Source organism: Bubalus kerabau, chromosome 7 (assembly GCF_029407905.1).
Source record: "Bubalus kerabau isolate K-KA32 ecotype Philippines breed swamp buffalo chromosome 7, PCC_UOA_SB_1v2, whole genome shotgun sequence".
Lineage (NCBI taxonomy): Eukaryota > Metazoa > Chordata > Mammalia > Artiodactyla > Bovidae > Bubalus > Bubalus kerabau.
This window is the reverse complement of record NC_073630.1, coordinates 10,759,976-10,783,050: the sequence shown is the minus strand read 5'-3', so window position 1 is coordinate 10,783,050 and position 23,075 is coordinate 10,759,976. Positions and strand designations below refer to the sequence as shown.

The 23,075-nt window shown below is 40.5% G+C and overlaps 2 protein-coding genes across 5 annotated transcripts in view; one reads left to right on the top strand and one right to left on the bottom strand.

The window, feature by feature from the left end:
- Positions 1–1,012: 1,012 nt before the first annotated feature.
- On the bottom strand, positions 1,013–17,740 carry TIGD2 (tigger transposable element derived 2). Of its 4 annotated transcripts, XR_008716732.1 has the most exons (4): positions 16,993–17,377; positions 16,367–16,811; positions 3,848–3,935; positions 1,013–1,485 (listed from the first exon to the last, which is right to left on the bottom strand). XR_008716732.1 is itself a non-coding variant. In XM_055587631.1 (2 exons), the coding sequence occupies exon 2, from the start codon at positions 15,881–15,883 to the stop codon at positions 14,306–14,308; it is 1,578 nt and encodes a 525-aa protein (XP_055443606.1). In that variant the 5' UTR covers positions 15,884–16,811; positions 17,624–17,740; the 3' UTR covers positions 13,963–14,305. The 4 variants fall into 4 exon arrangements, 3 of the variants coding, with proteins under 3 accessions (XP_055443606.1, XP_055443605.1, XP_055443604.1); XM_055587631.1 differs by lacking the exons at positions 1,013–1,485; positions 3,848–3,935; positions 16,993–17,377 and adding an exon at positions 17,624–17,740 and having other exon boundaries at positions 13,963–16,811; XM_055587630.1 differs by lacking the exons at positions 1,013–1,485; positions 3,848–3,935; positions 16,993–17,377 and adding an exon at positions 17,545–17,682 and having other exon boundaries at positions 13,963–16,811.
- Positions 17,621–23,075, top strand: part of FAM13A (family with sequence similarity 13 member A) — a 330,402-nt gene continuing 324,947 nt past the window's right edge. Inside the window, exon 1 of the mRNA XM_055587622.1 lies at positions 17,621–17,815. The gene's annotated coding sequence lies outside the window, so the exon portion shown is untranslated. The remainder of the gene's footprint in view (positions 17,816–23,075) is intronic.

Sequence of the window (23,075 nt, the reverse complement as noted above, 5' to 3'; positions counted from 1 at the left end):
GCATTTCAGTTTGTAATCTGCAGGGCTCTCTCACTCTCTGCGATCTATCTAGCATTCAATGCCAAGCCCATTAAATGCTAGTAGCACCTCCACATCCCCCCCAGCTTTACAAAGATGTAATTGATAGATAACACTATGTCAAGTTTATAGTACCTGTGCTGTGCTAAGTTGCTTCAGTCATATCTGACTCTTTGAGGCCCCATGGACAGTAGCCTGCCAGGCTCCTCTGTCCTCTGTCCATGGGATTCTCCAGGCAAGAATACTGGAGTGGGTTGCCATTTCCTACTCCATTATTTCCAACTCCATTATAGTATCTGCACATTCTTAAGTGCTTCTCCTAAAACAGTCCTGCCCTGGTTAAGAAATACTGCATATATCAAAAGCTCATGTATTAGGAGGAAATGATGAATAATAAGACTCCCAGATGTCTCATGAAATCCTTTTACTTTCACTTGTAATTCCCTAAGTATGCAGCAGCTCTTCTTGAAGCCTAGTGGAAGAGCTTCTGATCTTTATACTTCCACTGCCAATGTGTGTTCAGAAATTAACAATGAACACCACTAGGAGCTGTAACTAGAAGTGAGACCTTTTTACACCTCTTTGGTTTTTACCTTGTGGATTTTTATACCTATTATGGATTTGTTGAGAAACGCACACAAAGATGACATTATTTACCACCTATTAAATATAATACAGACATGAATTTGACCAAACTCTGGGAGATAGTGGAGGAGAGAGGAGCCTGGTGTGCTGCAGTCCATAAGGTTGCAAAAAGTGGGACACGACTTAGTGACTGAAGAACAATGACCATTAAATATAAGAACATTTAATGGTTCTGATAAGAGATCTTAAGTGGAAGAGTTGGAAAATTCACTTGTATGTTAGATATCCAGTCTTATCCTTTGACAGTCCTCGGTGAATAAGCTAAGTCAAGTAAGAAAATGTTTCTTTATAGTTATATAAGGGTATTGTAAAGTCATAATCCCAGTTTGATTACACAAAATGTGAGAAATTACTGTATATGTGAGTGTGTTTATTTAACCAAATACATACCATCTTCTGTGTGCCAGGAATTGTTCTAAGCACTTTATACATGTTTATTCAGCTAATCCTCACAGCATCCTAAGGTAGATCTAGTCCCCAAATAAGATCTGTTTCCTCATCTATAAAATGAGAAAACAGAAATGGAGAATACAATCACACAGCCAGCATACAGCAGAGTAAGAATTTCCACCAGGCAGGCAGGACCCATAGTCATTTTCTTCACCACCTCACTATTATTCTGCTTCTCTACAACACAGGGATAACAAGGCAACAGAACATTGTGAAAACCAAGTTTAGGATTTTGGCCAACTGGAAGAAAACCCAAAGTTGCCACTTGCAAATCAGATGTTGTTTTGCTGCATCTGAAACAACAAGGCTTCTCGACATCTTTTTGTAGGAATTTCACGAAAATCTCGTTTTCCCAGGCCCTGGTTTTATAACCTAAATATCCAAGAGAAAAAATATATTAGTCAAAAGAGCTATATATTTGCCTTCTCTTTTTTATTAATGTAAGATGGTCTCACATATGTGAATTTTAATTTTTAACAGTTAAACTTAAACAATAAGTAATAGCAAAGTTAGAATTTTTTTTCTTTAAACAAACCTGTCCCACATTTCAGGAAAACCCTGTATAGATGTTCCATATCCTCTTTATCAACTAATGGTTTGAGCAGCTCCACTAGGAATAGAGAATGGTGATGGAGAAAACTTTGAACACCATTCTAGTCCCAAACAGAAAAATTTTCCTTTCAGATTGAGATTTTATGTGTCTAAATAAAATTAGTTCCTTCTCCTGGAAGCCAGAATATTACCCTTGCTATACTGGAAATGATAATAATTTTATGTTCATTTTCATATATATGACTCCTCTTTCCTTATAATCCATCAAAACAAAATGACTTTTATTGTGGGTATATGACTGGGATTCCACTGTGAGTGATATAACAAAGCATTTAATCTTGTATTCCCAATTCCTAAAAGAGTACCTGGAATTTAGGAAGTACTTGATTTATGTGCTGAATAAATAAATTATAGGAAAATGGCAAAAAAAAAAAAAAAGGAAAATATGTCTTGATCAAAATATACAAGTAAAATATGCTTGGATACTTATTCATTTAAACTGGTTTATATAAAAATAAAATTCTTGTTGGTGACATTAGATTTCACATTTCTATTTTCTATTTTGGTGGATAGGAATGAGCATGAAAAGATCATCCAAATTTATAACTGATAAATAATTAAAGCTCTTTTGTTCTCTAACACTTTATATTGAGTAACATTTTACTTCAGTCAGCATTATTCTATATAGACTTTACATTTAAGAAATACTTTCTTCTCCTAAAATTTCAGGGTCAATACAAACTGATATGTGAAAGTGAGAACCCAGTCCTTGGTGTTTATTTTTTACTGACTGACAATATATTTGCCATTGTAGGTTGACGCCAAATATATATGAACAATGAGCCTTGCTTCAGAAAGCAAGGGTCTTGCTATGCAAGAGTAAAGTAATAACTGAACATGGAGGGGAAGGGTGTGAATGTGGAAAATCTCAAAATGAGAGAAAATATCAAAGTTTACTTTTTCAGTATTTTTTTCAGAGCAAACTTTAGCATCCATTCCTCCTCCTAAAATATCAAGTTAATTGTCATCCCAGTTTTATTTGAAAATCTTCTCTCTCCCACACTTTGCAATGCTGTTAAAAGGGACAGTCCCTGCCCTAAGCTTGAGAGAGTGGGCACTGATTGGGTTAAGCCAGGCAGTGGGACCCTTGTGCTGGCCACAGTTCAGGCTTAGGCACACACATAAGCTATCAGAGACAATTAGGGATGTGGAGACATTTGCTGGAGGTGGATTTGATGCTATGAGAGCATGGGTCTTGGAGCTCAACAACATGTTTCTGTGATGAGAGAAGCTATCACAGAAACGGGGGTGAAGCTGACTTACAGGATGCTGATCACAAAGACGGACACTATGAACATGGGTAGAGTCCTTAATCAAGCCACATCTAAAGCCAAGCTCCCGCCTGGACTTTCAAATCTAGTACCTAATAACCTATTGCATTCCTCCTTTTAAACCAATATGGGTCGAATTATGACACTTGCATTATGAAGAGTCATAATGAATTTAACAATGCAAGTCAGGCTACTTTTCAGGCAGAAGCACAATATGGAGAAAATGTGAAGGTCATTCTAAAGTACTTTGTAAAATAAAGTGGAAGAATGATCATCCAAATTGAGAAATATTGCTTCTAATTATAGTTATATTGTTATCTTTTTATTTGAAAAATTCTTTGACTTGCTGTTTTATAAAGAACAGAAATGGACATATCTGTTTGTCTAAAAATTGTTGTGCTTTTCAATATTGTTGTTTAGTCATGTCCAACTCTGTGCAACACCATGGATTGTAGCCTGCCAGGCTCCTCTGTCCATGGGATTTTCCAAGCAAGAATACTGGAGTGGGTTGCCATTTCCTTCTCCAGGGGGTCTTCCCGACCCAGGGATCAAACTTGTGTCTTCTGCATATTCTTTACCGCTGAGCCACCTGGGAAGCCCTGTTTCAATATTACCTGACTTTAAATCACATTCAAAGTAGTTGGAGAGAATAAATGTTTAATCCTTTGACCTACAAAATCAAGAATATGAATTGTTTCTATAGATCTATGAACTCTAACAGTGGGCTTCCTCTCTTTCCCCTCACCCTAGGCCTGCCTCTGAGAGGCACAAGCTGTGGTGTTTTAAAACCAAAAAAAAAAAAAAAAAAAAGGAAAAGTAATTTATGTTGACAACTGAATGTCCTACTTTACCCTTTTTATTTTTAAGAGGTAGGGATGTTTCAAGGTTTGCAGAGTGGAGGTTGTTGCTTTCAGTTAGGTTCAAATCCAGCATAGTAAGCTGAAAAGGAAATTTAGATTAGCATTAACATTTGTAAGTGAAATTTATGATTTACAGTGGAAAAAACTGTCTTAATGTTAATTTTCAAGGCAGTTGCTTTAGAATGTGCTTCACATGTTCCTCATTTGTCTTCCACAACTTTGGAGACCTTGTCACGAAGTCCAGCACAGGGCCAAGGGGCTCACTCAGTGTGGCCACATGGGTCTCGCCTTCCTGCTTATACCCCTCAATTCCCCTTTATTTTCATTCCTATTCTTTCCCTCATCTTTTCGCTCTTCCTCCCTTTTGACCAACTCCCATTTTCCTTTAGTTAAGGAAATAGACTTGGTATCTGGGAGTACTGAGATATGCTGATGGAGGAAGAGATTCCCCTCCTCATCACCATCAGTGTTCTGCCACCACTGAAAGATACTAGAATTAGTTTGTACTTAACCACTCTAATTTTTCTTCTCTCATCATCTATTTAATATTTTTAAATTGTAAAATATCACACACACACAGAAAATCACGTGTGTATGTTTGCTCAGTCATTTCCAACATTACCACCCCATGGATGGTAGCCCACCAGGCTCCTCTGTCTATGGGATTCTCCAGGCAATAATACTGCAGTGGGTTGCCATTTTATTCACTAGTGTATCTTCCTGACCCAGGGATTGAACTCTCTTCTCCTCCATCTCCGGCAGTGGTTGGCAAGTGGATTCTTTACCACTGAGCCACCTGGAAGCCCCACATAACACATTTACTGTCGTTACCTCTTCAATTGACTGTTACTGGATTCTGCCTCCATCCCTCAATGATCCTGCTCTGCTAAGGGTCATCATGACTTACCTGTAAATATTATATTGATAACTATATTTTAGTTTTCAAAGTTCTCTGTAGTTCCTTTCCAAATCTGCTTGATCTTTAAGTCTATTTCTTGCTCATAGTTTAAAGAGATACATAACTCTCTTTGTATAAGCTAAAGTTTGCTATGTTTGCATTCTATAGTGATTCCCGTAAGTAGAGTCTCAGTGAGTCTGCTGCTGCCCTTGGTTGTTTTTGCTGGCTCTTAACTAAAGTGCCTTGTGAGATCTTGTTCTTTGGAACTTTATCCGTGGAAATTTTTTGAGGATGGTGTCAAAGTTGTATCCTTTCAGAGGGGATTTATGTTCATTCCTATCAACGTTCTGCAACCCACACTACCTAAATTAAATTGTCAGCTGGATAGTCTGGATAGACAGAGTAAATTCATATTGGAAACCTACACAAAGTCAGGCTCACGTTTACAGATTCTCAGGAAAGATATTTCTGTTCCTCTCACCCAGTAACAGGGTCAATACAGGAGAGTTTTCTTGTTGCTCCTCCTGTGCCACAAAGTGAAAAGTGAAAGTCGCTCGGTCATGTCCGACTCTTTGTCTATACAGTCCATGAAATTCTCTAGGTCAGAATACTGGGTTGCCTTTCCCTTCTCCAGGGGATCTTCCCAACCCAGGGATTGAACCTGTCTCCCGCATTGCAGGTGGATTCTTTACCAGTTGAGCCACAATGGAAGCCCCCTGTGCCACAAGTTTATTTCTAATTTCTTTTCACTGAAGATGTAAGTCTTTTGTGGTCCCAACTTTATGGGACCTTTTCTCCTCTCTCTCTGGCTTTTATTAAACAATTCTTTACTGTAGTTATTTGAGTGGATGATGCTGCCCTATGTCTTTATTGTGAAATGCTCGAGAACAGAACTTTTATCTTAGTCATAAATATAGTGCTCTGAATGGTATTGATTCATTCTTTCAGCCAGTCTTTATTGAACACTTTCGTGCCAGGACCATTTTGTATTCTGGATATACAAAAATTGTCAAGGCTTTCAAAGTCCTTGCTGTCCTGGAGCTTAAGGTTGTTAGGTTTCATTGGAGGTGTTACAAAAAAAAAAGCACTAGTGAAACAAATTATCCAGTGATGAGCAGTAAGAGGAAAGAAGATGTAACTGTCAGCCACAAAAGAGGGTAAGGTTACATTTACAGAAACAGCAGCAAAAAGGACGGAGAGAGTTGAAATCAGCTACCTAAGGAGGCAGTCTAGAACCAAATCTAGATTCAGAGTGTCGGGTAGGGCTCAAAAGGAGAAGAAACTGGCTTAACTGGAATAGAAAAGTCTAGAAGTAGAAACCTAAGCAATAGCCCAACAACACTTGTAGTGTTCTTGAACGTCTTGCTTCTTACCACAGCTCTGCCATGTATACACACACCATGTAAGAGCACTTGCAGGTAAGCTGATGGCAATGGCTCTGAGGGGTGCCTCCTCCTTCTCCACGCTTCTGCCTCAAAAGATGGGACCTGCTCATCTCTGCCTGCATTTCAGTCCCCTATTTTTAGTCTTACCCCTTCAAACATTTACATGTGCTTCTCTACTTTTGTGTGTCTTTTCATTCTCTATTTTTCCTCTATTCTTTTAAATTTCCTGAGTAACAAGGGTGATAATTATTTTAAAGAGATGACTCTTCGGGGGCCCCTAGATAGCTTCAGGGTGGGGGTTGCTTTTATTAGAAGCTTGGGCCTTTCAGACCCATCTCCCAACCTTGGGGTAAAGGAAGGCACTGGAGATTAAGTTAATCATCAATGGCCATTGATTTAACCAGCCATGCCTGTTTATAGGATTAAAGCTCCATTAAAAGCTCTTAAGCAACAGGGTTCAGGAAGCTTTCAACCTGGGAAACATCCATGTACCAGGAAGGTGGCCCACCTACCTCCACAGGGACAGAGGCTCCTATTCTTAGGACCCTTCTGGACCTTACCCTACATGTCACTACATCTGACTGTTCATTTGTATCCTTTATAATAACGTGTAATAGTACTTGGGGGGTTGTGGGAACCCCCAGTTTTGTAGTCAAGTCAGACAGAATTGAGAGTAACCTGGGGTCCTGATACTTGCCACTAACATCATAAGTGAGGGCAGTCTTGTGGAGCTGAGCCCTTAAACCTGTGGGGTCTGGCTCCATGAGTTAGGGTCAGAACTGCAGGACATCTAGTCAGTGTCAGTTGGAGAAAACACTGTGTATTTTGGTGTCAGGAGGGGAAAATACCCTCCAGGCCCCTACCAAATTTGATACCAATACTGTAATCACACTTTTAATAAACATCATGCTGGAATCATATTCATTTGTTACGAGAAGGTAATCTGCATTCCTCATATTTATTCCCCTGATCCCACTGAAGACTCAACTAACTGCTTCAATGGCAAGACGCCTTCCCAGTCCTCATCAAAATTTATCTTTCTCTCATATTTTAGTTCTCTATAATGTATCTTTAATCAGACACCTTCACAATCTGCTTTGTGTTAGAATAGGCAAGGAATGCACGAAGAACAACAAATTATGGAAGAGGTACAGGGTATAGGGACAGCGTACAACATACCTGATCACTACTCCTCAAAACTGTCAATGTCATCAAAACGAGTACATTCTGAGAAATTGTTACAGCCAAGAGGAGCCTAGCGAGATATGAAAACTAAATGCAATGTGATGAGATCCAGGAATAGAAAACAATATTAGGTTAAAACTAAGGAAATATGAATTAGTTACAGAAAAACAAACAAAAACCTATTATGTTAAGTTATATGGATAGAACATATAAACAAACAGTGTTATTCTTAAATAATGTATAAATTTAACATAATTAATTCACATATAAATTAATTTTTAAATGATTTCTTTTTATATAATTTATTTTTAAAATATATAATAAATTTTATATAATTTAATGATTAATTCACATATAAATCATTAGAAGTTTGACCAGTAAAAATTTGGCTATTTGGCTACATTTTGATAGCTCTACAATTTACTTGAATGAAATAAATGAAATAAAGTAGTATGCATTTAAAAAACATGCAGTAGTTAAAAGGTTACCTTATCTTTACTCCTAACTTAGTAAAACACAAGGCTATGCAAGAGCAATCAATAGCATTATGAAAAAACAATTCTGAAGTTAGATTACCTTTTAAATATCTAACTTTTAACTGTGCTTTTATAAAAACATATCTGTTAAATGCAGTTTTTATGTACACCATTACCTCTAGTTCTATTTTCAAAAAAAAGGCAAGATTTACAAAAAAATTTATATTTCATACAACCTAAAAGATATAATTATTTTACATACCACTAAGAAAGACAAATGCTGTCAACTAACTCTAAGACAAGATTGATTGTAAGAAGTATCCCAGTTTTGCAGGTATTAAAATGTTCATCTTTAGAATCAGTGAAATACTGTAGTTTTTCTCATGGTGGAAACATTTTTATTATACATTGTGCCAATTTAATTGGTGTGTATGGTACTGAATATTTGTGTAGTGCAGGAGAAAACCCTTCATTCTCTAGTTTTTATAGAAAAGTAATTTAGGTATTTCATATGGTAAGGTAAAATATCTTATTAATGCAATGAGGGGAGACACAAACGCCCCTAAACACTAAAATGTTAGCAAATGGCCCCCAAAATCTGATTTTGGGGGAAACAAAAATCAAAAAATGGAAATACTGTTCCCTACAGATTGTCCAACAATAACAATAATTAAAAAAAAAAAACAACCAAACTTTGTGAGTCAGCTTTGTGTTATGATTATTACGTTGAAACAGCTTACAATATGTTAGTTTGGATTAGATCACATAGATTATCAAGACTCCTATTGAATTCATCTTTTAAGTTACATTTTTAAAGCCAAAAAAGTAATCTAAAAAATCCGGGTTCTTTGTCAAAATAAATTAACACAGCAAGTTTATATGCATTTCTCATTTAGAAAAAAATAGTATCTTTAAGATTTTATTCTGTTATATGACTTTTTTAAAAAGATCAATTGCTTCAATGGATTGAAAAAAAGAACTGTTTTCCTTAGGCTTTCTTTTCTTAGGTTCAAAGGTAATTGTGTTTTCTTGGTAAGTTCCAGATGATCAACATATTCTGAAATGTAGGAAAGAATTGGGTATCTGTTGGTCTTAGAAGAAATTACACATGATTTGGTTTTAAGTTCAGCTATTAAGGTTTCTCTTGAGAATAAAAGCACTCTTGATAGTTACTTCACACATTAATGAGGCTGAGTGTTACAGGCAATTTTTTCTCTTCTAATTTAAGAAAAAAGTTAAATGTTCCAAAATCTCACTGATTTCTTTAATATCTGTATAGTAAGTCTAATATATCATATCCCCCAGTGATTTAATTAGCTACAGTGATATTAGCCATTCATTACAGAGTCACTATGGACATATAAAAACCCAAAGGTCTATGTTTGAAGTTCTAGGGATATTCATAAATTACACCTAGAATTCCATAAAGGAACTATACTAAGTATGTTCATATCCATCTTTAGGTTAACCAAAAAATGTGGAAGACAGTATGCCTTACACATTTCATTCAGCATTTATAGCACCTTTTGTTTCTGGCTTTCTAAATATACTAAACAAGTACTCTCTTGACATGGGTACACAAGCCAGACAAGTTTGGGGTAACCTAGACCAGGAGGCAAAGTAGAGTCAGGAACAAGGATGGGCTCCAGTGCCCCCTACCCCCAGTGATTTCCATGTAGAAAGGATGTTGGCCTCCCTGGTAACCAGAGGAGGGAGGCATGGTTGGATCTACTTCTTCCCCCAGATCTGATCTTTTGATCAGAAGAAAATTTAAAAGATGCCTTCATAATGACTGTACCTGTCAGTTGCGTGGAGCTACATTGAAGGATTTTTCTGAGCCTGATAGATTTACAGTGATATGCAGCTGCCTGGGGAATGATGCTGGTGGATGCATTCTCTGGAATGACACACACTCAGCTAAAGGTGGTTTTAAGGAAGACCTTGGTGGAGAGCCTCATAGATTCCTGCAATCTGGATGTCTGAGGGGGTGGGGGGGTGTAAAGAGGACCTCTGCTTCCTGCAAGTGCTGTGATCCCTGTCATTGTCTCAGATAGCAGTGTTTGGCTGGGTCTCTGCCAGCTTCCTTTGGGAACTCCCTCTGAAAGGGGTATTATACATCCCCAAATTGGTATTAAGGATCACACATGCCTGGTACATAGCAGACATTCAGGACATGAACTGGGAACATTCCTTGTCCTTCAGGAGACAGAATCTCAGTAAGGGTCCTACCACCTGTATCAAGCAAGCAGGTGCTGGGCTGGACTCCAGCATGGAGTGGGATTGGGACTGCAATCCAGCCCTCGGAGGTGCAGTCTGGAGGAAGCCCCTACCCGTGGCCACTAGGCCACACTGTTGGAGCTGAGAGAAGCAGTTTCTACTTCCTTCTTGGCCGCCTAGTGACTGTGTGACCTGGGGCAGATGAAAACCCCTTCTCAGGGTGTTGGTAGGGAAATCATCTAATTTCTCTTCTAAGCTGGGGCATTGAGTAAAAAGGGTGTTGTAACACACCGGACAATCACATAAACCAGGGATGCTGCTGAGCAAACCAGGCCCAGTGACCCTGGACTCATCGTTACGCGGGGCCTGTGCTGATAGTGCTGCTTCCTGACCGGGTGCCAGTCTGCTCCTCCAGTTTCCCTCATTTACAGAAGCAGTTTGCATTTCTGCCTTTAGCATACAAGCTCATTGTCTCACAAAGATGCCTTCAGCTGCTTGGAAGAACCCATTTCTCTGTGAGCTCCATTATCCCACACCACTGCTAAGGCAGGGACTCCCCCGCCACCCCCATGTTTTGACTGCTGGATGAGACCTTACAGTGACTGATGGCACACACTGTATTTTTAAGGGTCTGCGGAATTCAGCACTGCCCTCTCACTTGTGCAGGCACCCCAGTGAACATTCCCCGCGATAAGGCAGTGCCCTAGACCTCAACAAGGATGCTCAGGCCTCCTGGAGGTCTGCACAGAGCCACCATTCTCCAGGCCAAGCCTAGCGACCAGGGGTTGTCAATCAACAGCCCTAGGTGCCTAATAGTGGTGTTTATGAATGCTTGGAGTGTGCCCATTTAGCGCGCAACCCTTTTACATATGAAGAAACTTGGGGTTCAGAGAGGTCTGAAAAGCTGTCAAGGTTATCTAAGGAGAAGACAGAGAAGCTGGTATTTGGACAGAGGACCCTGGTGGGCTACATAGTCCATGGGGTCACAAAGAGTCGGACACAACTTAGCTACTGTATAACAACAATCACCCTCATTCTGCTTGGCCAGAGTTTCACAGTGTTGTTGCTCAGTCGCTAACTCATATCTAATTCTTTGCGACCCCATGGACTGTAACCCGAGGCTCCTCTGTCCATGGGATTTCCCAGGCAAGAATACTGGAGTGGGTTGCCATTTCCTTTTCCAGGGGATCTTCCTGGACCAGGGATGGAACCCATCGCCTCCTTCAGTGACAGAAGATTCTTTACCACTGAGCCACCAGGGAAGCTCTTCACAAAGTGTGCCAATGATATATATAAGATACTTTTGGGTTACAGATGGTTATTTTTTTTAAAGTTTATATTTATCTGAACTAGAAAGAAACTGCAACTGGCACATAAGACCTGTGATTTTGCTTAGGATGGAGCTAAAGCATATGTTTAAATGAGAAAAGGTCAACTTTGTGAAAGTATTAGTAAGTGGACCTAGTACCCCTGAAGGCAGGCTAAATTTGGAATGCAGGTCCTAGCTTTGATTTGTAGTATGTTGTGTGGCTCTGGCCACAGCACTGGAGGCAGAGGGTCTCTGAGATCGTGGCCTAAATAGCTGTGCCCTGCTTCATGTCTGCTGTGCCACTTAGTCCATGATCTTAGCTAAGTCGGGAAAAATAATGAAGTGACCAGAGAGTTCAGTCTGAAGCTAGATTGAGAACAAAAAAGAATCCCAGAACAAGAGTGCCATTATCATCCTATAATTCTGCTTGAATTGACTGTGGCAGTGATCTGGGCCTTGCCAACTCTATTATATTTACTGAGCACTCAAAGGTTTCCAGTTAACTCCTATATTATTCTCTGAAATTGAATTATGAAATAGTAAATATTCCTACTACACAATTTTTTTAAAAGTATACTCACAGTTGCCAAACACTTTCCATTTGGTCTGAGTTCTGTTAGTCTTACAAATCCTCTAAAAAAATAAGCACTTTTATAAATGGAAAATTTATCAATTTCCATTTATACATTTATTTAAAAATCAACTTTTGGATATTTTCCTTTACAGTGCACAAGGTCAAATGAGAGCACATTATTTCTGGGCTTCTTAAACTAGGATACATATTAGGAGAGTGGGGTTAACCAAGATAACACAATGTGTTGTCCTAGAGAATATAATTAATATAACAATACCTGCTAAAGGAAAAACTTTTTTGAATTACAATTAATTATGGGATTAGAATGCACCATTTATATCATTGTTATGATAAAACAGAATTAAACCATTTCAATGTCATGACTGAAAGAAGTTTGAGAAGTTTTTGTTAGCAAAAAAGCTGTGTGTGTGAAAAATGCAAGGCAGTATTCAAACATGTCATTTCCAGGTTTCAGAATCCCTTTGTACCCACGAAGCCAAATAGCTTCAGGGCTTATCTGCATAAAGTTTCATTTCCTCAGGCCTTTTTAGAAGATGAAATATGTATTAATAATAATGTATGAATTCTCTCAAAGAAAATATCTTCTTAGAGGTTGTCTGAAAAGGCCTCTCTCGAACTTAAAATTTCTGCTTTGTCAAAAGGCAGAATTCTGAGCTCTAACGGTCCTCATGAAGGACCGTCAGAGCTTCTAAAAATCTCAAATTAATCACAACAAAGCTCCCTATATGGCTGAACCTAATTACTGTAAACAGTCTCCTGTGACATTTCTTTTGCCTCGATGTTCTACTGATCTGTTAGTTTAGTTTGATATTTTAAGTCTTCTGCTAACTGCTATTTTATCTGCTTTAGAGATATTTTATTACTTCAGTGAATGAGGCCAATATTAGTAACAGATTCTATGAACAAAGCCACTATGTATGTTATTAGCAGGCCTGGAGCAAAGAAACTACAATTCCATTCCCATTTCCTTTTCTAATTCAAACTAAGATGTCTTAAATATGCCTGCATACCCCATTGTGCCTAGCAGTAGACGGTCAGGAAATGACTTCTAAATTGGATTAACCTTCCAGTTTTCACTAAAATACATTATGATTGTATTTCAGCTGAATCTAGTCACCTGCATCTCTTTTAACTCACCTCCCTAAAATGTAGCTACATGAGGGATCTGCTGAGCACATGTCTGAAACTCATTATTCCTGCAACTCAGTAACAGTAGCTAGTAACAGTAGCTAACACTCAGAGAACTTATTCTGAGCCAGGTCCTTTTCTAAGTCTTTATGACTTTAAAATCCATTTATTAACTCATGTACTCCTCACAAAAACTTCTGCAGGCAGGTACTATTCCTATTTTACAGACGGGTTAAGTAACTTGCCCATGGTCCCTCAGCAGTGCAGGCTGTTTCTCAGGTTTGATTTAATGTCAATCCATTGTTCATGTGATGGTCCCACAAATGCGATGTTTGCTTATATTCCCAGTATTGAATTCTTAAAGAAAAATTTGCTATATGAAAGCAAATGATGTACTGGGAAGCTTTAAAGTGTTATATCAAATAGCTTATTAAAAACTACTGACATATCTCTACTAATAAAGGATCAAAATGACAGATAATACAATTTAGCCCTCACTCTCTTCTAACAGGCAATGATTTGGAAAATGAAATCTGTTTTTCTGGAAGAGTGATGGCATTCTTTCCACAACTACGAAGGAACTCTCCCTACTGTCACATGAAATAAAAGTGAAGTGCAAGCCCTTTCCCTGAGGACGTTTTAACCTGATTTTCTTCTTCCCTCATTACACTCAGAGACCTAATCTGAACTGCTGGCTGTCCAAATACTGTCGGTACAGAATGCCGTATTTCAGGCTTTAAACTATTTTCCTTAAGTTCTCTGTTTTCACAGTGAAATACATGTACTTCAAGTATAATCTTTGCTGCGTTCTACAATTTTCAGTAGGTAGAAAAAATCATAGACATGGAAACTTACCACCCTTCCCCCAACGTATTTCAGTTTGGAAACTGAAGTTCAGAGAAAGTCATAAAAATTCAATTTAAGAAAGATTTATTGATTGCCTATAGTGTGCGTGGTCCTCTATTAGACAATGACATTCAGGCACAAAACAGACATAGGCACCCTGGCCTCAGGTACCTTATGATCTAAATTAGTACAATACAGACTAGGAACAGTAGACAAACAAGGTACATGTCAACTTCCTAGAATCAACATTCAAGTGCAGTAATTTATGTAATCCAAAATGGCATCTAATTCTAAAGTCATTTATAAAATGCATTTGGCTTTGAAATCCACAGCACTTCAAATAAGAAATTAAGTTCCACTGCAGATAAAGTCACAAAGATGCAAATACACTGAAACTCTTAAGAGCCTTATTAATGACTTTTGTTATTCTGGATCTTCTGTTTTCTTCTTATTATGGTTCGAAGCCTTCGCAATACCAGTTTATCAGACAGAAGCATGTCATCTTGTTGTTCTAGATAATCTAGTAAATTTTCGGTCCATTCAAGTGCAGCTTTATGGCTAATATGCTTCTCTGGATTCAGTTCTGTTTTTCTAGTCTTACTGGAAGGCCTGGTCTCAGCAGGCCTGGCCTGGTCCTCCACACCTTCACTGTCAGTTAGGACCTGACAGCTTGAATCATTACTCCGAGAGTCAAACCACTGATCAATATTCTCAAGGTCAACATGTTCACAGTCTTCTGTGTTCTGTAAAACTGTTGCTAAGTTAGCTGCTAAAATGGCTCCTTCATCAATGTTCATGCCTGAATTCTCTTCAGTGCCAGGGAAAAGTTTTTTCCACGCTTTGGTTATGGTACTTGACTTTATCATGTTCCAAGCTCTTGACACTTCATAAATTGCATCTAACACTGTCAAGTTCTTCCAGAACATTCTGGGGTCAATTCCTTCATCCATGTATTTCTGGAGAAGTCCTGCTCGGTAGTATCTTTTTACTGTGGCTAGAACTCCTTGGCTCATAGGTTGAATGAGACTTGTGACATTTGGTGGTAAATATTTCACAATTATTCTGCCATCATCTGAACTCAACAATTCTTCATTTGGATGTGCTGGAGGAAAGTCCAAAAGGAGCACTGCTTTTTCTAGAAGCCCCTTGGATTTCAAATGCTTCTGTACCTGTGGCACAAAGTATTTTTCAAACCACTGTCTGAAAACAGAATGTTCTATCCATGCACTTTTTTGACTGAAATAAGTGACAGGAAGGTTTGAAAGGTCAGCTCCTTTGAATGCACGAGGTTTTTTTGCTTTTCCCACAACACAAAGATTAAGTTTGTGTAAACCAGTGGCATTTGCACAACACATAATAATGATTCTCTCTCTGCTTGATCTATAACCAGAAGAACTTTGCTCAGTTTCAAGAGCTAATGTCCTTGATGGTAGACATTTCCAGAACAATCCAGTTTGATCAGCACCATAAATTTGTTCTGGTTGTAGATTCTCTCTCTCAACGAATTCCTGAAAGTTACCACAAAACTCACTGGCAGCAGTTTCGTCTCCTTTTAATTTTGTTCCTTTACCAGCAGCCTTTGGAATACCATGGCGCTGCTTGAATCGAGTCAGCCAGCCAGAGGATGCATTAAAATCACCTTCCATCCCCAGAGCATCAAAAAAGAACTTGGCTTGTTTTGCACATATCGTTCCCGACACTGGAATTCCATCTGTTTTCTGTTGGTTAAACCACTCTATCATAACTCTGTCAAGTTCTTCATATGTGGACGACTTCATAGATTTACGTTTGGATACCCCACTTGTAGGATCTGAACTGTTGGCATAGTTTATTATCCTTTCTTTGTTCTTTTTAATATCACGAACTGTGGATTCACCAATTCCATATACCACGGAAAGCTTTTTGAAAGAGATGCCCTCCTCCAATTTCTTAATAATGTCAAGCTTGTCCTTAATTGTCAACACCACACGCTTTCGTTTCCCCAACATTGTATCTAATATTTTAGAGGATTACTACAACAAGACCTTTAATACGTTAGATTTGGACACAATGAGATTTAAAAAATGGTGTTTTAAGATCCCTTTCCTGCCCCACTAGGACCTAGATGGACAGTGTGTTGGCCAATTTCCAGGCCAAGCCTATGTGACTCTCTTCACTTTGCTCTTTTAAAATTTACAAACTCAAAACAACAAAGACTAGCTCCAATTAATCCTATCTTCTATCTTGCTTCTCCTAAGTTTAAGATCTTTTCATGAACTGTAATCTCAATGGTGATGATAACCCATACTGTATTAGCAAGGTCTCTAAAACAGTCCTATTGTGTACTTAATTGTTTTTGCCATCCTATGGGTGAGGCTCTATGTTAAAGGAACTAAGTCACTGGTGGACGAATTTAGAGAAATGTGCTAGGGAACAAAGTTTTTAAGACAGGACTTGCAAACTTAATAAGAAATTATAATGGGAAAACTCACCCCCTGACTGCTGTCCTTGTCAGGCAGTGCACTGTATGGAATGCTGCCTCCCCGGGCAAGGACTGCTGCAGGTTACGCAAGAGAGTGATTATGGAAATCATAGGCAAGCAGGAGAAGGCAAGCTGAACAGAAGTGAGCAGTGCAAACAAGGCTGAGTGGACAAGCAAGAAACTCCGTACTTGAACACGACACAAACTTCCACCTAATGTGTTTGGCAACTCAAAAGGGAAAAGGCTGACCAGAAGTGGTGTCACATGATTAAAGAAAGCATAAAAAAAAAAAAAAAAAAAAACTTCATTGGCAGAAATCAGGACTCATGGTAGAGACTATGGGGTGGAAGGCTCAGTGAAGATGTTACGATAATCCTGGTGAAAGATGATCCTCGATGGGCCAACAGAAGCAGTTCCTGTCGGGGGCTGTATAGGCACTCCAAGCCTCCGAAAACCTAAAGGAAAATACCAAAAACATTCTTCGTTCAATATCAGGGTCTGTGGCATTACCCACACCTATCCTGCAACTGTGTTGAGAAAATTAACGCCTCTTATGAATGTGATGGCTAAATACAACAAACACTGCTTTGGGGCATTACACACACAGTGTCAAGGAGCGGGACCTGAATTGCCTACCTCCCGAAATTAAGAGGTCAGAGAGCAGCCGTGTTAGCGAGGGCCTTTCCCCGCAGAAACGCGGGACGTCTTTGCTCATGGAGAGGGAGCCCGGATTCCTCCGTGGTCGCCAGCAACCAGGATGTCACCACCGAAGCCAGCCAGCGAGGGAGAGGGCGCTTGGCCCGGGGGACACCAGTCCACGGGCCGGGGACATCGCCGCGGAGGCCTGACTTCGCGGCGACCAGACCAATCTGAGAGCAAATGGAGTCTCCCGAGGGAGGCTGACACCGGCAGCGCGGCGGCGGCAAGAAGCGAGCGTCGCCGCCGGAGCCGGAAGGCGGGGGATTAGGGGGCACGCGCGCGCCCCCGCAGGAACGTTGTGTCGGCGGGGGGGCGGGGCCTGCGCGAGCGAGCGCGCGCGGCCCGGGGGCGGGGTCTCGGGCGAGCGGGTGGGAGGAGGCGGGCCCAACCTCCTTGGAGTCTCAGGGCGTCGCGTGGCTTCTGCTAAGGGCCGAGCTGTCCCAACCTGCAGACTGCTTCGCCCGCCAGCAGGGAGCGGTGCAAGCTCACCTTGTCTTAGCCCTTTTCCCAGTGTCCCGGCTCTGTGGGCGAGGCTTCCCCCCACTCTTACGGGGAATAAAAATCGCACCCTCGGAGGGCTCGCGGGAAAGCTGCGCCGCCTCGGGTGCCTTGAGCGCGATGCGAATGGGGCAGGGCGAGCGCACGTGGAGCTTGTTTACAAATAGCGGCCCGGGCGTCCGCGCCTCGCAGCGCAGACTCCCGGGAGTCCCCAGCCCGCCCGCCAGGACAGGACGAGCAGGAGCAAGAATCCCGAGTCAAGGTATAAGCGGGGGGACGCGGCTGCTGGCCGAAGGCAGGGAGGCTGGCTCCCCGTGGGGAAAGGGGTCAGGCGAGGACGTAGGGCTGAGCTCTGCAACATCCATCCGAGCGAGCCCCGGAGAGGTGGGCGCGCCGCCGAGGGCGGTCAAACTGCGTATCCGGTCGCCTTCCTGCTGGGTTGCTCGTGGGTGAAGTCTCAGTCTCTGTAAAAGCTACTCTGTGTGAAGCTGACGGAGCCCGGGAGACGCGAGAGCCTGTGGGAAGCTCCCTCGTGAATTTCATGCCGCTCCCTTCACTGTCTCTGCCTCTGGGTAGTAGTAAGGGAATTTTAACAAAGACTCCCTTGGTTGGTTTGAATCCGAGATACACTACGTTTCTATTTGGGCGTTTTAAATGAATCAGTTGCGGGCACCTGTGCCGTTATAACCGCTTCGAGGGACCGTGCCTTGCCGGCGTTGCGGGACTCGCTTCCCCGCAGGGCCGGGAGCCTTCCCTAGAGAAGCGAGCGGCTACACAGTCCTGCAGCACCTGTTTACCAAGGGCACGCCTGTAGTCTGTCCTTTATTACTCTTTTTTTTGTACAATTTGAAAAAAACGCAAGAGTCTTTTAGTTAAGCCTCTCGAATTTCTGAACATAAATGTCTAACCTTTTTCGTTCACATAAATTAGCATAGATATTAGCCATTTATTTGCAAAGGCCACTTTGTTGCCAGACTGTTTCAAAAGGGAACTGACCTGAGCAGTCTTACTGCGGAGATGGTTTTAAGGCTTCTAATTCTCTGACTTCCTCTCCCAAACTGCTCATTTTCCTTCCTCAAAATCACAGCTTTTCCCCATCTGACGTGTTGGAAAATCTTTGATCTCCTAGTTATACTGAAGTTGTAAGTGGTTTTTGACAAATGTCTGCTTTTCCTCTCCCTCCCCGCATCAACCAGTCAGTCTTGGTCCACTATATTGGATAAAATGAAACTTCGTGCTAGTTTAGTATCATTTTTTAAAGTTAGCCTCTTTTCTGTGATAGCTGTGGTTGGAGGTGTTTCAGTCGCTAAGTTGTGTCCGACTCGTACATCCCCACGGACTAGACTGTAGCCTGCCAGGTTTCTCTGTCCATGGGATTCTCCAGGGATGAATGCTGGAGTGGGTTGCCATTTCCTTCTCCAGCGATAGTTAATAAGAAGCGTGAAAACAGGTGTATCTGAGGTATGAAACATTATTCATTCCTCAGAAGTAAAGGGAGCTGACATTACATGTAGCCAGAAGTTAGCCTGGTTTTCCCCCCTCACAGCCTACTGGCCCCATAATATTTAAATAAAATGAACTCTGACGCTTAACCTCTATCCCCCTCTATCTCTGAGGTTTCATTTCCTTCCAGACACCTCTCGGATCCTCTATGTTTCTGCTGAATTCTCCAGCTTGCTCGTGTCTTATCTCTTATAGCTGTTCCCTTTTCATCACCTTGTGTAAGTTCAAATTTGGAACATAGCCCACATTTCTTGTTTTCCTCAAACACTACTTCGTAGGAGACCCTTGTCTGCCCAAGACAGCTTTAGACAAGATTTTTTTCATCTAACAGGAGGGGAGGGGTCACTAATTGCAGTAGATACATCAATACATTAGCTATAAGAGTAGGGAGACCTTAAAATAGAATGCATGTTAGCCTTGTTTTATTAAGAGACTGGCTGGCCATAGGGAACTTCTTACTGCCAGTTCTTTCCATTGGGTCTCACAGCCTTGCTCTGCCTTGCTGTGTCGTCCTTCCCTTTTCTCTCCAGTGTTTTTCTGTCTCAGGGTCCCTTCTGTCCTTCTTTCTCAGCCACCTGTGAAATCCTAAAATTCTTCTTCCTTTATTACACAGAGCAACTTTATATTCTGTATCTGTTTTCCAGTTGTCCCTTACCCTAATCAAAAGACACGTCACTCCTTGTGGAATTTTGCCACCAGTCTTTCTTTCCTTCTGCATATATGCAGTCTCTCCTAAGTCCTTCTAATAGTAAAGTTTGTGTTACCTCTGTTTTATGTACAAGGATGCAAAGCTTAAAGAAATGTATGACTGTATCAAATGTAGGTTGTTGAATGGAGATTAATCTGACTTTGAAGCATGTTCTGCCCACACTATCACAATTGAAGTATTAACTCAAACACATGAAAACAGGAAAGTATACTTGTGGGGTTTTTTTTTCTGAAAAATTAAAGTCTCAGTTTATTAAAATTAAACTTTTGGCAATAACCTACCAAAAAGGCATTCTTGCTTGAGAGTACTTCTAAGTCTGCAACTGAGTTGATCAGACACAGCATTTGGTTTATGGAATGTGGGTTTTCTTAAAACTACTCCAAATCACCTGAAAGTGGCTTATGTTTCTGACCGTTTACAAGCCCTAAATTTATTCTTAATGCATAATAGTATTGCAGTGGAATAGGAAACCTCTAGAATAAATTCTTGATTTTATAGGCGCTGCATTTTAGGTTTCCATTTAGTTCATCACTAACCTCATGCACTTGGAAGTTTTTGTTTGATACCTGAAATTACTCCAGTAAGCTTAGGATGAGGACATGTTAACATCGTTCCATGTGTATTAAACTGATTTAATATCAAGTAGTATTTCTCTGTTAATTGAAAATTTTACTGCCAATGGGAAATCTGTCACTTTCAAAAAAAAATGTACTGTTACCTATTTTAAGAGACATAAAATATTAAGGGGAATTTTAAACTAAAATAATTTGGGGTTGTGTTTTAGTGCTAACAAGCTGTGAAACAAGCTCAAGCTGGGAGTCAGGTAGAGCTTATTATAGGATTTGGGTAAGCTGGAATCAAGATTGCCCGGAGAAATATCAATAACCTCAGATATGCAGATAACACCACCCTTATGGCAGAAAGTGAAGAGGAACTAAAAAGCCTCTTGATGAAAGTGAAAGTGGAGAGTGAAAAAGTTGACTTAAAGCTCAACATCCAGAAAACGAAGATCATGGCATCTGGTCCCATCACTTCATGGGAAATAGATGGGGAAACAGTGGAAACAGTGTCAGACTTTATTTTTCTAGGCTCCAAAATCACTGCAGATGGTGATTGCAGCCATGAAATTAAAAGATGCTTACTCCTTGGAAGGAAAGTTATGACCAACCTAGATAGCATATTCAAAGGCAGGGGACATTACTTTACCAACAAAGGTCCATCTAGTCAAGGCTATGGTTTTTCCTGTGGTCATGTATGGATGTGAGAATTGGACTGTGAAGAAAGCTGAGTGCCGAAGAATTGATGCTTTTGAACTGTGGTGTTGGAGAAGACTCTTGAGAGTCCCTTGGACTGCAAGGAGATCCAACCAGTCCATTCTGAAGGAGATCAGCCCTGGGATTTCTTTGGAGGGAATGATGCTAAAGCTGAAACTCCAGTACTTTGGCCACCTCATGTGAAGAGTTGATTCATTGGAAAAGACTCTGATGCTGGGAGGGATTGGGGGCAGGAGGAGAAGGGGATGACAGAGGATGAGATGGCTGGATGGCATCACTGACTCGATGGACGTGAGTCTGAGTGAACTCCGGGAGTTGGTGATGGGCAGGGAGGCCTGGAGTGCTGCAATTCATGGGGTCGCAAAAAGTTGGACATGACTGAGTGACTGAACTGAACTGAAGGTGATTTTTAGAGACATTTAAAGAAAGTGAAGGGTCTGTTCTTGGTTGGGTGCTGTTAGAAAGCAGAGGCAATTTTACTATTAGGCATCTTCATTTTTACCCCAGAAGCCAAAGGAACAGGCTTCTCCTCATTGGAGAAGAAGCAGTCATCAATAAAATGAAAGTTTGTACTTTGAAGTCTCTCTTAGCTGTAAAGTTATTTTACTGTATATTGTAGACAAAAGCTTATTCATTTTTATTATAAACGTTTTCTTTTAAATTAGTTAAAGGGGGGAACACTTTCCCACTTAAATTTCTTGCCCCAAGTGTGAGGTCAGATTGCTCATCAGAAAGTCCTTTTCCTTAAAAAAAAGAAAAGGTTATGATATTGAAAGGTGACTTATAGTCTTGTGTTGTATAGATGCTCAGTAGGCTTTTATGGCTTCCCTTGTGACTCAGCTGGTAAAGAATCCACCTGCAATGCGGGAGACCTGGGTTCGATCCCTGGGTTGGCAAGATCCTCTGGAGAAGGGAAAGGCTACCCACTCCAGTGTTCTGGCCTGGAGAATTCCATAGACTGTATAGGCATGGGGTCACAAAGAGTCGGACGTGACTGAGCGACTTCCACTTTCAAGGGGCTTTTAAACTTAATTTAGTTTTCCATATTTCTTTGTTGGCTGGCGGTAGATTTTCAGCTGATAGGCAGTATAGGCACAGATAAGAGAATGAGTTCCTGGGAGGGTAGAAAAGATTTAATAGGGTCAGAAGAGGGAAAATTGCTGGTGGAAATGTTAAAAGTTAGGAAAGCAGGTGGATATAAATTGAAGAACCAGTGAATTGCTGATTGATGTCAACAATGTGGGTGGGGAATTTGAGTGAGATTACACACTGCCTGCCTTATGTTTCCAATGTCCAGCTGTTTGCTAAAGGAGCCACAGTTTTGTCAGGTGGATCAAATCAGGTTTATTGAGAGCCTCCGGTGCCTCCCTCTCCCTCTCCAAGGCAAATGCAGCATCATGGTTTCAGGCTCCTCATTCTTCTTCTTTAGCCTACAAAGTCTTTTCCTTCTTCTGTTAATCTGTACATCTTTCAAGTTCTAGTTTGTCCCCAAAGCTGAGTTTTTCAAGGTTCCTTAGACCCTATGGATGAGAATCGCCTGGTGTGTGACTTATCGATTCTGGCGCCCACTCCCAGGATGAAGCTCAGGAATCCTTATTTTCAGTGAGCGTCACATGTGTTTGTAATAGGCTAAAGATTGAAAGCCTTATACATTGACAACCACGGTGAATGAGATTCCTCTCTTAAAACATTCTTTTGGGAGTTTTTCTTTTCTCTTCCCCTCCTACCTTCTTAAATTATATGCAATATTTGAAGGAAGATATAAAATACAGAAAAACAAAAAGGGAAACAGGCATACCAATATTCAGAAATAACTACACTTAATATTTTGGTGTGTATCCATCCTCTTTCATCAGTGTAATTATTATATATGTAATGTGTGTATGTATATGCATATTTCAGTAAGAATTTGAAGTTATATACATAAATTATATACATGTGTTTATTAACACATTATAAATATTTTAGATATTGTTGATTCTAATCAACCAAATACCATCAGAAACACATCTTTGCCCAGTTGGGCTTACTACTGA